This window comes from Phoxinus phoxinus, assembly GCF_949152265.1.
Source record: "Phoxinus phoxinus genome assembly, chromosome: 5".
NCBI lineage: Eukaryota > Metazoa > Chordata > Actinopteri > Cypriniformes > Leuciscidae > Phoxinus > Phoxinus phoxinus.
This window is the reverse complement of record NC_136880.1, coordinates 14,729,219-14,745,837: the sequence shown is the minus strand read 5'-3', so window position 1 is coordinate 14,745,837 and position 16,619 is coordinate 14,729,219. Positions and strand designations below refer to the sequence as shown.

General features: G+C 40.9%; 1 protein-coding gene across 2 annotated transcripts in view; it reads left to right on the top strand.

Annotated features, from left to right (window-relative positions):
• Positions 1-4,162: 4,162 nt before the first annotated feature.
• acap2a (ArfGAP with coiled-coil, ankyrin repeat and PH domains 2a) overlaps positions 4,163-16,619 on the top strand; it is a 60,272-nt gene continuing 47,815 nt past the window's right edge. For both annotated transcript variants that reach the window (XM_079614263.1, XM_079614262.1), the window contains exons 1-4: positions 4,163-4,468; positions 10,028-10,085; positions 14,614-14,733; positions 15,111-15,164. In XM_079614263.1, coding sequence (XP_079470389.1) covers positions 4,416-4,468; positions 10,028-10,085; positions 14,614-14,733; positions 15,111-15,164 — 285 coding nt within the window. In that variant the 5' untranslated portion in view covers positions 4,163-4,415. The remainder of the gene's footprint in view (positions 4,469-10,027; positions 10,086-14,613; positions 14,734-15,110; positions 15,165-16,619) is intronic.

Sequence of the window (16,619 nt, the reverse complement as noted above, 5' to 3'; positions counted from 1 at the left end):
TCAAAATTTAATCCACAGCATGCACATTTCAACATTATCCTACTTTATGATATAGAATAGAACAAAAGGTGTCCGGTTACTATCGTAACCCCGGTTCCCTGAGAGGCGGGACTGAGACATTACGTCAGTTGAGACGTATATGGGAACTCCTCCCTTTTCCACTTTCGCTGAAATCTTTTGGGCTAACGCCAGCTGGGGACGTTGCAGTCGCCAGGTCCAAAACAGATGCAATCGTCGTTCACAGAGAACGCGTGTAAGTATCCAATGCACTTCGCCGAGGCGAGAGTGAGAAGCAAGGCCGGGGAAAGCTCCTTGACCGCAATCGAAGCTAGGGGCTCGAACGGTGTTCGAGATAGAGCCCTCAAGACTAGAGCTAGATCCCACGGCGGCACGGAGGGCGGTCGTGCACGACACAATCTTTGCCGTTTGTTGCCATTTGTCGCCGGCTCTCCCAGTTTATATCTAAATTAAAGACACATCCCTTTAGCCTAGCATTCATATAATGCATCTCAAAACCTTATACAGTTATCAGATCAAATGCACATTATTATCCTTGATTAATGTTATGAACGCCATTTGCTTCTCTGTTTTATCTTGCCCAACACCTGTGAAGAGTCAGTCCCAACTCCTGCGAAGACTTCAGATGCCCAACACCTGTGAAGAGACAGTGCCAACTCTTGCAAAAACTTCAGATGCCCAATACCTGTGAAGAGACAGTCCCAACTCCTGCGAAGACTTCAGATGCCCAACACCTGTGAAGAGACAGTGCCAACTCCTGCGAATACTTCAGATGCCCAACACCTGTGAAGAAACAGTGCAAACTCCTGCGAAGACTTCAGATGCCCAACACCTGTGAAGAAACAGTGCAAACTCCTGCGAAGACTTCAGATGCCCAACACCTGTGAAGAGACAGTCCCAAGTCCTGCGAAGATGTCAGATGGCCAACACCTGTGAAGAGACAGTGCCAACTCCTGCGAAGACTTCAGATGCCCAATACCTGTGAAGAGACAGTGCCAACTCCTGCAAAGTCTTCAGATGCCCAACACTTGTGAAGAGACAGTGCCAAATCCTGCTAAGACTTCAGATGCCCAATACCTGTGAAGAGACAGTGCCAACTCCTGCAAAGACTTCAGATGCCCAATACCTGTGAAGAGACAGTGCCAACTCCTGCAAAGACTTCAGATGCCCAATACCTGTGAAGAGACAGTGCCAACTCCTGCAAAGTCTTCAGATGCCCAACACTTGTGAAGAGACAGTGCCAAATCCTGCGAAGACTTCAGATGCCCAATACCAGTGAAGAAACAGTGCAAACTCCTGCGAAGACTTCAGATGCCCAATACCTGGGAAGAGACAGTGCCAACTCCTGCGAAGACTTCAGATGCCCAATACCTGTGAAGAAACAGTGCAAACTCCTGCGAAGACTTCAGATGCCCAACACCTGTGAAGAGACAGTGCCAACTCCTGCGAAGACTTCAGATGCCCAATACCTGTGAAGAGACAGTGCCAACTCCTGCAAAGACTTCAGATGCCCAACACCTGTGAAGAGACAGTGCCAACTCCTGTGAAGACTTCAGATGCCCAACACCTGTGAAGAGACAGTGCCAACTCCTGCGAAGACTTCAGATGACCAATACCTGTAAAGAGACAGTGCCAACTCCTGCGAAGACTTCAGATGCCCAACACCTGTGAAAAGACAGTCCCAACTCCTGCGAAGACTTCAGATGCCCAACACCTGTGAAGAAACAGTGCCAACTCCTGCGAAGACTTCAGATGCCCAACACTTGTGAAGAGACAGTGCCAACTCCTGCAAAGACTTCAGATGCCCAACACCTGTGAAGAGACAGTGCCAACTCCTGCAAAGACTTCAGATGCCCAACACTTGTGAAGAGACAGTGCCAACTTCTGCAAAGTCTTCAGATGCCCAACACCTGTGAAGAAACAGTGCAAACTCCTGCGAAGACTTTAGATGCCCAACACTTGTGAAGAGACAGTGCCAACTCCTGCGAAGACTTCTGATGCCCAATACCTGTGAAGAAACAGTGCAAACTCCTGCGAAGACTTCAGATGCCCAATACCTGTGAAGAGACAGTGCCAACTCCTGAAAAGACTTCAGATGCCCAAAGCCTGTGAAGAGACAGTGCCAACTCCTGCGAAGACTTCAGATGCCCAATACCTGTGAAGAGACAGTGCCAACTCCTGCGAAGACTTCAGATGCCCAACACCTGTGAAGAAACAGTGCAAACTCCTGCGAAGACTTCAGATGCCCAACACCTGTGAAGAAATAGTACCAACTCCAAAAATGTTTAGCTAACTGTGATTTGTATGTACATTTCTGAAATACATAACTTGACACAGTCTCCTCTGATAACAGATCACTCTAAATTGTGATGTAGACATGCATTTTCTGTAAAGCTGCTTTGAAATGATGCGTATTGTGAAAAGCGCTATACAAATAAATGTGAATTGGTTTTCCTCCTATAGAAAACCAAGAAAACGCTTAATGAGGCTTAAAGGAGAACTCCGGTCAATTTTAACATTGAGCTCAATTTTTAGTAAATTTGGAGTGCTGTCAATACAGAGAACAACGACAAAAATCGGTGTTGCCTACACTGTGTTATCCTATTTTTAAAATTTGCACCCTATTGACTTGAATGGGGCAAGTTTTAAACCTGCTTTTATCCTCTTAACATATTTGATGTGTCATTACAAGTGCCCAGCCATGTTAAGTGATTCCTTAAGAGTGAACACGAGTGAATCTGACTGCAGTAGATGTGAAAAATATGAATAAAAATGATGTTATATCAGCCAGCGCAAATACCTGTATTTAGTTCCTGTTTTCGGTGGAAGTCCAAAGTAGTCGATTGTCGAGTTCACGCGCGTGATCATAGTAACTAAACCTATGCGCGTGAACTATTCCAACAAGCTCTCACCCTAAACACAAATGAGCTTTCTTTTGACATATTCTGGGCTCATCTGCTTTTGTAGATAGTATGCTTTATTCATATGTTATTTACTGAGTTTGGCTTTTTAATATCACTGTATTATACATTAAGCCATGTTAAGCGTTTTCTTTTCAATGGCTTTCTATGGAAGGAAAATGCTTAACTTGTAATTAAGCGCGTTGCATTCATATTTTGGGCTCATTGCTTTGATGTGCATAGTATGCTATTAGTATGGTGTTTACTGAGTTTGGTAATACCACTGTCTAAGTACAGTAAGCCATGTTAAGCGTTTTAGAATGTCCCCTTTGCTGTCATGTTCAGGACATTGAATATCGAGATTGGTTGAATCATTTTTGTGTATTATGGACCGACATGCTCCCTCGCCAGCTGGACAAGACCCAGCTATACAAGATGTGGGATATTGTAAACAAGTCAAACATATACTAAATACTATATACTGATGGTGTACTTCACTTGCATGGCTGGGTTAGAATAACCTCCTTTTCATTGTTTAATGTATGTTAGAATAATGTTAAACACTAGAACTATTGCTGCTTATACGTAAATGTTTTTTAGTTATTGGCCTAAATATTATTTCATGCTGTAGGCTAACTGGGCCTAAAGGTAGCCTATGCCCTCTATGAACTGTATAAATACGCTGTTTTTCTACCACCACAATGCATGCAGAACTGCAGTGACGTAAACGTGTCGTTGACTCCAAATTGGATCTGTCAATAAGTTGACACCATATGAGAACTGAACTGAGCTGGACGAGGATATCACTGTTTTCTTCAGAGCTGCATAAATCAACTAAATAAATAACGAATGATTTTTACAACCGAAATTAATCAACACTGAATTTACTTAAGCTGGACAGTGACACTATTTTCTTCTAGATCTACTGTACAGCCGAAACAATCTTTATTGCATTATTTTCCTGTAATCACTGTAAAGCTGCTTTGAAAGAATCTGTATTGTAAAAAGCACTATATAAATAAAGGAGACTTGACTTGACAATAGTCACTTTGTAGGTATCTTAAATCCAATTACGACGTTTTAAAATGCAGAATAGATATCTGGAATTGGAATTTTGACTAGTCAAACTAAATTACGACTAATAGAGTCAGGGGTATTTAATGCGAAAACGGCTTGCCATAGGCTAACGTCACGTTAACATGTAGCCTATGAGACTGTACTGGGCAGAAAGACGCCGTCACTGTAGTAAAACTGGGAGCTCCGCTAGTCGGATGGGGCGCACCGCAACTGTATGTCGGATGCTTTATCATAGGATACATACACAAATAAACCATGACCATATCAGCAATAAATGCCACCGTGTGCACTGTAAATGAGTTGCATTTCGTGTGTTAAACGCAAAAGTATTGTAAATCATTGTATTTGTTGTATTATCCGTGCTCTTGGGATTACCTCCAGACATCAGTGCGATTAATAGCCTATCATTATTTCATCAAAATGAAAGTGACGGTGGATTTTGAGGAATGCCTGAAAGATTCGCCTCGTTTCCGGTGAGTCTGCTGCTGATATCAATCCATACACACGTAAATGATGCACAAAAGCTCTGTATCACTCTCTCCTTGTGGATGCAACGGGCTGCGTCTCAAAAGCTAGTGAGCTGCCTACCTAGACAGTTCTGCTGGTCATCAAATGATTATGAGCATGTGTCCATGTTGACTAGGTAGTCAGCTCATAGCTTTCGAGACAGCTGTAGAGTCTCACCTCACCTGCCGCATTATCAATGAAGAGATGCGCTAGAAAAGAGAAACAAATGGGGGAAATGTTTTTTTTTTCCTGTTTATTTAGGTAAAAAAACAAAACAAAAAACTAGGCTAAATGTGGCGGCTCTCTCTGTGCTTTATGTAATTGGTTTACATTCTGCCATTTGTATAAATGACATCTGGCGTGTTTAACCTTGCGTGTTTTATAAAGAATGCAATGATACACATCGGTTTACAGTTCTAAAAGTAGCCTAATCGTGACAATAATAACACGTTTCTGAATCTGAATATTGTGGTTGTGTGATGTTATTTCTGTGCATTCCCAGCACGTGGATCTTTTACCAGCAACAAGATCAGTACAAGGCCCAGTTCTCTTCCTTACAGAAATACTGTTTGAAAACGCAGTAAATGTGCATTCAATTCAAATTTAATGTAGCATTTAATTTTACAGTCCTGTTCCCCATGTACATTCTATGTAGGCCTACTTATTACAGTTATTACAATAACTATAGGTTCTAACCCTGAACCTACCCTTAACCCATGTAGTTACCTTATATTAACCAGTACTTTCTTAGTTAAGTACACTATAAGTACACGTACTGTAAAATAAAGTGCAACCTTACAAATGTACAAATTGTCAGATCAACAGCATATTTTGCCAAAGTTATCCCAAGCGTTATTCATGTGCAGTAACTTACAGTGTGGAAATGGAGACATTTAATTCATTACTGGACTGGACTGTCAATACATATTTTCAAATCACTGATAATGTTAAATAAACATGTGTTAATCATGTTAGATATTGTATTTTTACTGAAATATTCTAAAATATGTTCTTGATTAATTGTCATTAGCTGCTTACTATGCATTCTCATAGACTTCTTTTGATGTGGCATCAACCATGTATTTGTCCAAATTTTACCCAATAAACATATTTCTGACCAAAGAGTCCTTAAACTTTTTTCTATAGTAGGCTACATACTCACAATCCTTCTGATGTTATATCGACCATACAGTAGTCCAAATTTGATCCATTGAACATATTTCTGTCCAAAGAGTCATCGATCTTGAACTTTCTATACATGCTCATAGACTCCTTCTGATGTAACAACAGCCAGAAAGTAGTCCATATTTTACTTATTGAACATATTCACAATCAGCAATATAGTAGTCTAACAAAGACTATCTATCTGTGAAATGTATTCTGTGAATTTAAAAATAATTATTTATTATAAGAATCATAATAAAATTGCAAACTATTAATTTTAATGTTGCATAACATGGACTTTGCAAGTAATCAAAGCACATTCTGTACATTAACTTGCAAAGCTCAAAACCCTGGAAACAATGTTCCAGTGGTATCAAGACCTAGATCAAGACTCAATTTCTGATTCACAGGCCTGTCAAATCAGACTTGACACACTGTACACCTCGCCTAATACATTTGAGAAGTGATCAAAATCCCCTCATCAGTATTCAAATCATGGATCACTGGAAGGACATCTAAAAGACATCTAGTGCAGTGCTGGGAGTACTCCAGGACCAGGGTTGGGAACCACTGCAGTAAAAGGCTCAAATGGAGTGGTTTTTAATCCTGGTCTTGGGGAACATTTAGTATGTCTCCCTTATTTAACACACATGGGGCTGTATTCACGAAACATCTTAAGGCTAGCTCCTAACTTGCTTATCATAAAGTAACTTAGCTTAAAGTAGCTCCTACCTTGCAGATTTAGGAGAAACTCTTAAAAATAATGGGCGTGCCAGTGCTAATTTTAGGACTCCATTTTTGCTCTAAGACTATTTCACAAAACATTTTAGCACTAAAACCAGCTCCTAAATCAGTGAAAAGTTTGGGGTAGTCAAGAGGACTTGTAAGTCACTAAGACCAAATCACAAGCAATCCTAAAATGCTGTTACTGACAATCCGCCTCAGCAATCTGCCCAAAGACCAAATCTATAAATCAAAATATTTATTGCACTTATGAAGAAAAGGCTCAGCACCCAAGGCTCTATATTGCCTCAATGGTGTCTCAAATATTATTTTCAAAAGACAAGTTGCTGTCTAAAATAACACCCAGGTCTTTAAAGAGGTCATATAATGGTACATGCGCTTTTACAAGTTGATTGCACTGAAATGTGTGTTGGCAGTGCCTGTACACAACCATCACATAATGATAAAAATCCATCCAGTGTTTTTTTTTTTATCTCCTTATATCTTTTCCCCTGTCTCAAATCGAGCCGTCTGACAGTGTGACGTCACACGGTCGGACGCCCCTCCCACGATTGTTAATTGACAGCAGCGTTTCAACACAGACCCGCCCTGAGCGAGCTGTCATCATAGTTCCGCCATTGTTGATACGCTGGAGCAGAATGGCATCTAAGCGATTGTGGTGTTCTGTTCTTGGGTGTAATAATGAACACAGCAGTCATTTTTATGTACCTAAATCCAAACTGCAGTTTTGTTTTCGAAGGGAATATTCCCCAAGATCAACGTCAATGCTTTTAATGTTTGCGCGAATCATTTCTCACCAGACTGCTTTATAAACGAGGGTCAGTAGTTTTGCTAAGAAGCTGCTCCTGAAAAAATTCGGTACCAACTATTCGTGTTCCTGCTGCACCTCCAGAAGAAGTGAGTGTAAAGTTTTATTCATCACTGACAAGCCTACATTTACCGAAAAAAAAGTTTTTCATGACCATTAGCTGTCAATGTCAATCTGTCAATGAACGTATACCGGTACATCAGTAAACACATAGCGTTCGTATCTCACCACTCTAACAACTAACCATTCAGAACGTCCTGTTCGAGCCTTAATTGTTCTGGGTCCGACTCCGGTTCAAATTGATACGGTTGCACAGGTGTGTCCTCAGAGACTCCCGCTGCCATTCTTTCTCCAAAATATACACTCAACTGTTGTCAAGGCAACACTCCACGTGTGTTGTGTCAAAACGCCGCGCAGAAGAGAGGGGCGGGGTGAGCTAAGCTCATTATCATTTAAAGACACATGCCCTTAAATGGCGTGCTGAAAACAAAGGTGTTTTTGACCAGGTAAAATTTGTGTTTTCTTACAATACTAATAAGAATTTTTAATTAAAGTATATTACAAACTTTTTATTTAGAGCCTAAAGAATCATATTAACTTGTACAAAAATGGCATTATATGACCCCTTTATCTGTAGAGGATGAAGTAACAGTACATCCTTCTAGATGCAAATTGTATTCTAAGAGATTTCACGAGTTCACACTTACATACAATTAGAGGGGGTAAAGTTGAATGTGTATTTGGCGTGCTGTGCGGGGTGAGGGCTCCGGACCGAACCCAGAGTACTCCCCCCGTATGTAACTAAGTGTGGAGAAGGGGTGGTGGAGGGATGCTGCTAAACTGTCAATGGATCGAGGTGACACTGCTGAATCTATATATACCTCTTATCATTGATCGCTGAGTGCTCTCCACTTGTGTGTTAATTATCTGAACGTGCTCCTCCCGAGCTTTGTTAAAGCTACACTGTGTAGGAATTACTCCCATCTAGCGGTGAAATTGTACATGACTACACACTGAATATTACTTTCTAGCCCCTCCCATTCCGATGGCGTTTTGGTGGCCGTAATATTTCAAATCTGCCGGCAGTCGCGAGTAATCTCCCGCTCGCATTCGTCACGGTGCCACTGAGTGTAAAAACGAGAAAGGCGAAGCTTGAATTTCCAGGTATATCCCTCTTTAGCTAATGTATTTTCAAGATGGAGGCGCAACATGGCTTCCGCCATTCGAGCAGCTCACCCGTATGTATTATAAATGGCAGATTCTAGGCTTACGAGAATACTTGATTAGTTGGTAGAAGTAATTATACATTAATGAGCACAAGTGGTTTTTGCTAAGAATCAACTTAAAAAATTACACAGTGTAGCTTTAATAGGCTAAAACATAATTTTGTGTACATGTTTTTTGTCCAATAAGTAATACCTCAGTCTGATCTGAATTTAATAGAAGAAAATGACAGGTCATCCAATAGTTTATATCTTTAACACACTCTGTCAACTTGAATAATTTAGAGATTTCATCTGGTTGTGATGAAATATATAACTCAGTATAACAGAGGAAACCAATTCCATGTTTTGTTTTGTTTTCTATATAATATTAACAAGTAGTAGGTAGGTAGTAGAGGGCCTAACACAGATCCTTGCAGCACTCCATAATTTACTGACGTTATCTTAGATTTTTCACTGTTTAAATAGACAAAATAGTAACCGTCTGATAGGTACGATCTAAACCAGCTTAATGCCTTTCTCTGAATACCAATATAATTTTGTTTAGATGCAATGATAAGTTTATTTAGATCTTCCTGTCCTGTCCTGTAAAGCACTGCAATTGTTCTTGAGGGGCGATAATTGAGGCTGACTTATAAGACGCTGTCCAAGGTTGTGCATTTACAATTCTATTTCTAATGCTTTCGATTTTCTCAGTGAAGAAATTCATAAAGTCAGTAGGACTAAAATGTAATGGAATATATTGTTCAGGTGATGTCTGTTAATATGTTAATCTAGCCACTGTACTAAATAAAAACCTTGGATTGTTTGGTTATTTTCTATTAGTTTGCGGAGATGCTCTGCCCTGGCTGCTTTTAGAGCCTTTTTATAACGGTAAGTGCTGTCTTTCCGTGCGATTCTAAAGACTCAAAGAGTCTAAAGACTCAACGTGAGTTTGTCTCCATTTGCGCTCTAGGTTATGAGTTTCTCTCTTGATAATGTGGGTAGTACTGTTATACCAGTTAAGATTAAATAGACCAGAACGTGCTCCTCCCAAAAGATAATTTGTCTCGAGATCCAAATCTTTGAATATGGCAACATGCTACCTCGTTCTACAATATTTCTATGATTAAATCACTGACAGAGACCCCTCTCCCCTCTCCCATCAGCCAATTAGTTTTAGTTAGTGTGTTGACATCATCCATAGCAACGAGGTAAACCCCGTTTACCTCTTAGCTTAAGACTTGTCTCTATTCCTTAGTAAAAGTTGATCTCAGTAGATTTGTGAATAGGTTTTAAGAGGAAACTCTTACAAAGAACTTGTACTGCTATTTAGGAGAAGTGGTAAGATAAAATGTTTTGTGAATACGGCCCTAGATTTAGATCATCAGAGAGCTGAACTGAACTGAGTGTCTCAGATAAGAGAGAGCGGTGGGTCCCCAGGACTGGGACTGAAAACCAATGCTCAAGTGAATGGAAAAGGGGAAGGCAAACAATTGGAGGCTCTAAATTCACTGATGTTTTTCCTTCAAATTATTTAAATTTGCTTGCAAATTGTTAGATGTTTACTTTGACTATCAAGTAATATTTGGTATGATGTTTTGCAGGACCACAATAGAGGAAGTGGAGGGAGACTATGGAGAACTGGAGTCAAAACTCGACAAGGTATGGTTTTTATTACACTCTGTAAAGGCCTGGCATATGCAATAGTTTTTTTTTTTAATTGGATTTAAAAAAAAACAGTTCATTGAACCTTTACACAAAATATAAAACGTGGTTATTTAAAAAGTTTGCATTTGTTTGCGTATAATATTTGGATACATCAGGCTTTTATGGCTCATATAATATGAAAATATGGAGCTCAATACTCAAGGAGGAAAAAACACTCTGAATTTTATTCAGAGACCTAAGCAAAAATATGCAATTTGGTGCAGTTTGTCACGGGTTTGGTTCCGCAAAAGGCAAATGGAGGATCTATGTGCAGCAGTATGGAGTCAATTCCATGCCACATATATTTTTTAAAGCATTAAAGTATTGAGAGAAAAAAAGTTTTGCTAACAAAAATAAAGAAACACAAAATATAAATAAAATAGCGCAACAATAAAGATGTCTGCTACTTGAACAATGCTAGGAAGACTACTCCAAAGTTTAGATGCTAAATAGGAAAAGGAACTACCGCCTGGAGTTTATTTTGATTCTCTAGATTCAACTGACCAGAATTTTGATATCGCAATAGACGTGAAGGACTATAATGCGTTAAGAGCTCGCTCAAGTATTGGGGAGCTAAACCATTTAGTTCTTTGTAAGTAATCAGCAATATTTTAATAAAAAATGTATACGATGTTTAATAGGGAGCCAATGCAATGTTGCCAGAACTGGGCTAATATGGTCATACTTCCTGGTTCTAGTTAGAACTCGAGCTGCTGCGTTTTGGACCAGCTGTAGTTTGATTATTATGCGTGCAGGGCAACCATCCATAAGAGCATTACAACAATCTAGATGAATTAGAATAAAGTTTTTCAGGCAAGAAAGTAGTTGTTTAAAGCTCAAATCTGTTGTTTATTTATAAAGATAGCACCTATTTGAAAATTTTATCTCACTTTTTCGGAGTTGTGAGATCCAGTCATCACCGGGCGCTCAGTGCTCATTAACCCTGCCTGAAACAGCCTAACCTCAGCTAGTCCTTCTGATATTTGCCGCTGGATCGATGTCTCAGTAGTGGTTAATGCACTGAGATTCACAGCTGTCCGTGGTCCTGTCCGCCTGTTTCGTTCTGACCAGAAGTATGAGTCCTTGAGATCTATCGTGACAAACCAATCCTCGGTTCTGATCTGTGGCACGATTTGTCTCAGAGTTAACATTTTGAACTTTAGCTGCATGACTGAAAATGGGATGCAACCCCCCATCCTTCTTTGGAACGATGAAATACCGACTGTAAAACCCGGTTTCCCTGCTGGAGGGAGGTACCATGTTCTATGGCCCCTTTCTCCAACAGGGTTTTCACTTCTTGCTCCATAACCAGAGCCTGCTCGGGGTCCACCACCGTAGGGGAGACCCCTAAGAATCTGGGCGGAGGAACCCAACTGAATTCTTTAACCCTTTCTACAGTGAGCAGGTCCCAATGAGATATATTTGGCAGTAGCTTACACGCTGCCAGAAAATCTACTAAGGGGACCGGTCTCTCGAGACTGGCCTCTGGTATTGGTCGAATAGCCACTTCAGTGCCCTGTACGTCGAACCGGCAGGGAAAAATGAACTGACTGTTCTACATCCCCCCTCGGAGGTTTGTTGAGATGTGCAGTAGAACTGTTGTGAAGAACCGAACTGACTGCTTTACGACCCTCCTCAGAGACGCTGACGGTTCGGTGCCCTGAAGCGGCAAGGGAAACAGGGAAGCAGCAGGGAAACAGCGGCAGGGAAACAGAACTGGCAGCTCTGCGACCCTCCTCAGAGAGTCGCCCCCCATAGGGCACCGATGAGACACAGATTCTCGAACCTGTGCCTCCCCGGAGGAGACTGCCCTCAGAAGTCTGACAGCCTCAGCATCAGGACTTCTTCTTAGTCATAGCCTTCTTTGAGATAACAACTGTCCTCAGATATGTCTTATCCCAAGACGACTACAACTGAGACTACTAAAGGAACCAGCCTCTCGAGACTGGTCTCTAGTATAGCTTGAGAAAATAATCTAGCATCCTGAAACGGATGACCTGCAGGAAAACCGATCTGACAGCTCTGAGACCCTCTCCAGAGGGGGCGAGCATCCCAGTGCTGCTACATTTCCCGGGCGAACACAGAGATACAGGCTCGAAGGAGACCGTTGCGCCCTGACGCACACAAGGTGGCGGGGTTGGCAGAACCCCGAAGGCAACGAAGGTAAAGTGAAGTGTTAACCTCTTCCCCCCGGAATTTAAGAGAACCGGCCTCTCCAGACTGGTCTCTGATTACTCAAGCGACCAATTTGGTGCCCTGAAGCGGCGCACTGGCAGGGAACAGCCAAACTAAACTCCGGGCGGACACTGAGATAAGGGCTCGCCTGAGACTAGAACTCACTGGAGACCATTGCGCCCCGAAGCACACGAGATGATGTGGTAGCATTTCCCCTTAGGAATTTCACCATTTATTTCCTCAGAATTAAATGTAGCCAAAGATCAACTAGACAAGTCAACACGGTCTGGATGAAAAAGGCTGAATCGTACATTAATACCAAATCTAACTCCTAAGGATAAGATGGGTAAATATTTAATTTTCTCAAAAATTAAATGCAGCCAAATATCAACAGACAAGTAGAAATGGTCAGGTAAACGGCTGAATATGGTGTAATAATACAGCATCAACTCAGATGAGTATTTAACATTTATTTAATGACAATTAAATGCAAGAAATCAGCTCAGATAGATAACTTGGTCTGGATGAAAGGTGAATATATCATTTTCATACATCTACTTTCAAACCCAGAAATATTTAATTTATTTTCTCAAAATTAAATTCATATTTATAATCTCAGACACAAAAATAACCATAATAGTCTGCAAACACATAATTAGTTTGCACACAATCAGAGAAAGAGAGAAAGGGTGAAACCCGTCTGATCAATTCCCTGCGCATATATTATATTGCTGACCCATTATCCAAACATTGCCTCGGCAAACGCGAGATCTGGGCCAATAGATTCTTATTGGAGAGATGCAGTTATAGCAGATGCAGACCAAAACGTGCAATCTGAGCCATTGTTTCTTAATACAGACCACATAATCTACACGCTGCCTCAGCACACGCGAGATCCGTGATCGAGTCACAGAATCTAATTGCAGACCCGTAACCAACGCGTTGCCTCAGCAAACGCAAGATCCGAGCCAAATAACCTTTATTGACTTTCTTCCCTCAAGAAGAAAGCCAACAGGAGTAGAGCTCAAACTCTCGATAGTGCATATGTAACACGTCGGGAATTTAAGAATGAACCCTGTCAGCCCCATTTTACTAGAGCTGACGAGCATGCTCTACTCCCAAACAAACAACTCATAAATCACGTGTGTCGCCACTCGTAATGAAGCGAGGGCAGGGAGGAACACACAATCCAAAATGCTGTTTGCTCGCCATAATATTCCTGTCTAGATAATATAATATGCTTGTTTTTGACAGAAGCTAACACTGTTTGATCTGGGTGCGCTTTATAGCTTCCTGATCCTGACGTCTCCCGTCCGTGATGTTCCGTCATGCCATTGGACAGATTTGACACACATACTTCAGACACAATCACACAGAGGCATTCCCAAATTATAAATGATGATGACACAGCGTCTCGTCCCCTTCTCAGGGAGCCAGGGATACAGTTGTAACCCAAGACGTTTTATTCACTGACCCAATGAAAGCAAATCTTGGTTGTTCAGATTTGCTTGACTCCCTCAGTCCAAAGAGACAGTTACCTATTCAATATGGTATGATTGTAGCTTCTTTTTTTTTATTGAGTTTTTGTGGAAGAAAACTTTTGGCCCTCTTTTTTTCTGATCTTTCTACCTTACATTTGCAAAAAGTGTATGAAACATCTCAAAATTGACAAAATATGGGAACCAGTTTCTAGTTTCTTACTGAACCACATTGATTGATTGATTGATTGATTGATTGATTGATTGATTGATTGATTGATTGATTGATTGATTGATTGATTGATTGATTGATTGATTGATTGATTGATTGATTGATTGATTGATTGATCGATCGATCGATTGATTCATTGATTGATTCATTGATTCATTCGTTCGTTCGTTCGTTCGTTCGTTCATTCATTTTTCCAGCAACTATTGACAGATATATATATAGAAAATATGGTATTTTCCTTACTTTGTGCTTTTCATTTTATATACAGTGCAGATTGGTGTTGTATTGCTGTCATTGTCTGTTTTGGATTTTGTTAAAATCATAGTAAAAATAATAGTCTTCAAATAAAATGTATTACTGTGAAAAAAAGGTTTTTGTCCAGCATTTGTACATTGACATCACTTACAAGATGACAACCACTAATAAGCATAATTATAATACATTATTATTCAATCAGATCACTCTGTCAGATCATCCTGTTAATAAAATAAGCCATCTTTATCACAACAACTTGGAAACTTTAAAAACCTATGTGTTTGTGTTTACTCCTGCATGCAGTGATGTGGTATTTACTGAATGTGAATACACTGTTTTACAGCTGGTGAAGTTGTGTATAGGGATGATAGATGCTGGAAGAGTTTATAACCAGGCCAACAAGCAGTTTGTGAATGGAATCAGAGAACTGGCTTTGCAGTCCACCAGAGATGAGGTCATCGGGGTAAGAGGCAGCCCAGACCAGCTGTCATTTTTTCTTTTTGTTTATCTTTGTTATTTTTGCTTGCTTATTTCTAATTTACACTCTTTAGTAATTCATCTCTCAAACTGTGGCCCTGTCCTAAATTGGGCCTAAGCCCTAACAGTCTTCCTTTAAGTCCACAATTTGGTGATGTAATGCCACATACAGTAAAGTGTCTGGTAGTCTGCTGAGGCCCGCATCAGTGCACATCAAGTGTACCATTTGGGACAGGGTCCTGTTTTTTTTTTTCAGGCTGCAAGTTGTCAGATATGATTTTCTGCTTCTTTGTTTGACTATTTTTGGAAGCACTGACATGTTGACGCAATGCAGTGTGTGATGTGTTTTCTTTCTCTCCTCAGTCCAGTTTAGCAGCATTTGCTGAGACTCTGCAGGAAATGAACAACTATCATACAGTAAGACATCTGAAAGTATTAGATATCTGTAAATATGTTTGTGACAAAACCTCCCTTTGGGGAGACCTCAAAGGTATATATTCAAACTTCAAAACTACACTGTTAAAAAAAAAGTATGGTGTTTCTGCGAAACTAGTGGCACCAATCGGAATTACAGAAATAAAGCATATTTTCAAACAACTTTGCCAATGCCCCTTCTGCATGTCGCACCTTCCTTACTCAAACATCACAAACACAGCTCTTACGGGTGCTTGTGAAGGCATGTCTCAACAGGTAAAAATAGACTACTTTCAATAAAAGTTCCAACATATTAGGAACACTTTTAGCTGTGTTGCTATGTGTCATTATAAAAGCAATTGAGTAGGCTAACACTGTCTAGAGTGACCGGATGCATCTTGCTTATAATGAACCCATTAAACGTATCTGAACTGAGTGCAGATTTTTCACATGATGCACCACAACTCTTTGAGGCTCATCAAGTAAATAAACTGATACATTTGTCTATCTGAACTGGTTGCAGCACATACAGTAGCATCTTAATGACACGTTCGCTTTTGTGTAATTTTTGAAGGTCTAGATGCACCGAATTTAGGTTTCCGCTTATACAAAAGCAGCTGAATTTCTTTTCCCATGCAACACGTCAGCCATGTTCCCACACCAGCTAAAGGCTCAGCCTGCTACAGAAGCCACGCTCTCGAATCAAATTAAATCAATAACAACAAAATGTATCTGAATTGGTACAATTACACCTGCATAAATAATGTTGAGAATAATGTAAAATAATGTAAACATATAATTTTGAATATTTAAATAAGACTTTACACTTTTAAATATATGAAACTAAAACCGCCATTAGGTGGCAGCAAATCACTTAATGAGTGAGTCTAGGGAATAATTAACCCTCTGGGGTATAAGGTGTTCCCTTTCGAAAGGGAACTCGCACTGCGTTAAAGCACTAGGGGAGCGCCTCAGCGTGACTGATGACTGAAACACTGTATAATCACGACAATCGTATTGGCCGGCGTCAGCCATCGACACTTAGAGCTCCAACCCTGCGATCTAGACCACTTCAAACCACCTCTCGTCAAAATGGCAGGACATACACGGCGGGGGACCTGGACCAGGGTCAGAGTTTAACCCCAGGCGCGGTGGCTGAGTTGCGCCGCACCACAGACCTGGCTCTCCGGGCCACCAAACAGACGGCTGCCGCGATCGGACGATCAATGGCGGCCATGGTGGCCACGGAGAGGCATCTGTGGGTGAACTTGGCAGGCATCGGGGAGAAAGAGAAGACCTTTCTCCTCGATGACCCAGTTTCGCCCTCTAAGCTTTTTGGGACCTCCGTTGAGATGGTGGTTCATCTCAGCGGCATACAGATCATGCATACCGCGCCGGCCCGGGGATCATAGGCATGGCCAGTGGGACTCGGTTGCCACTCGTGCCCCGAGTCCAGAA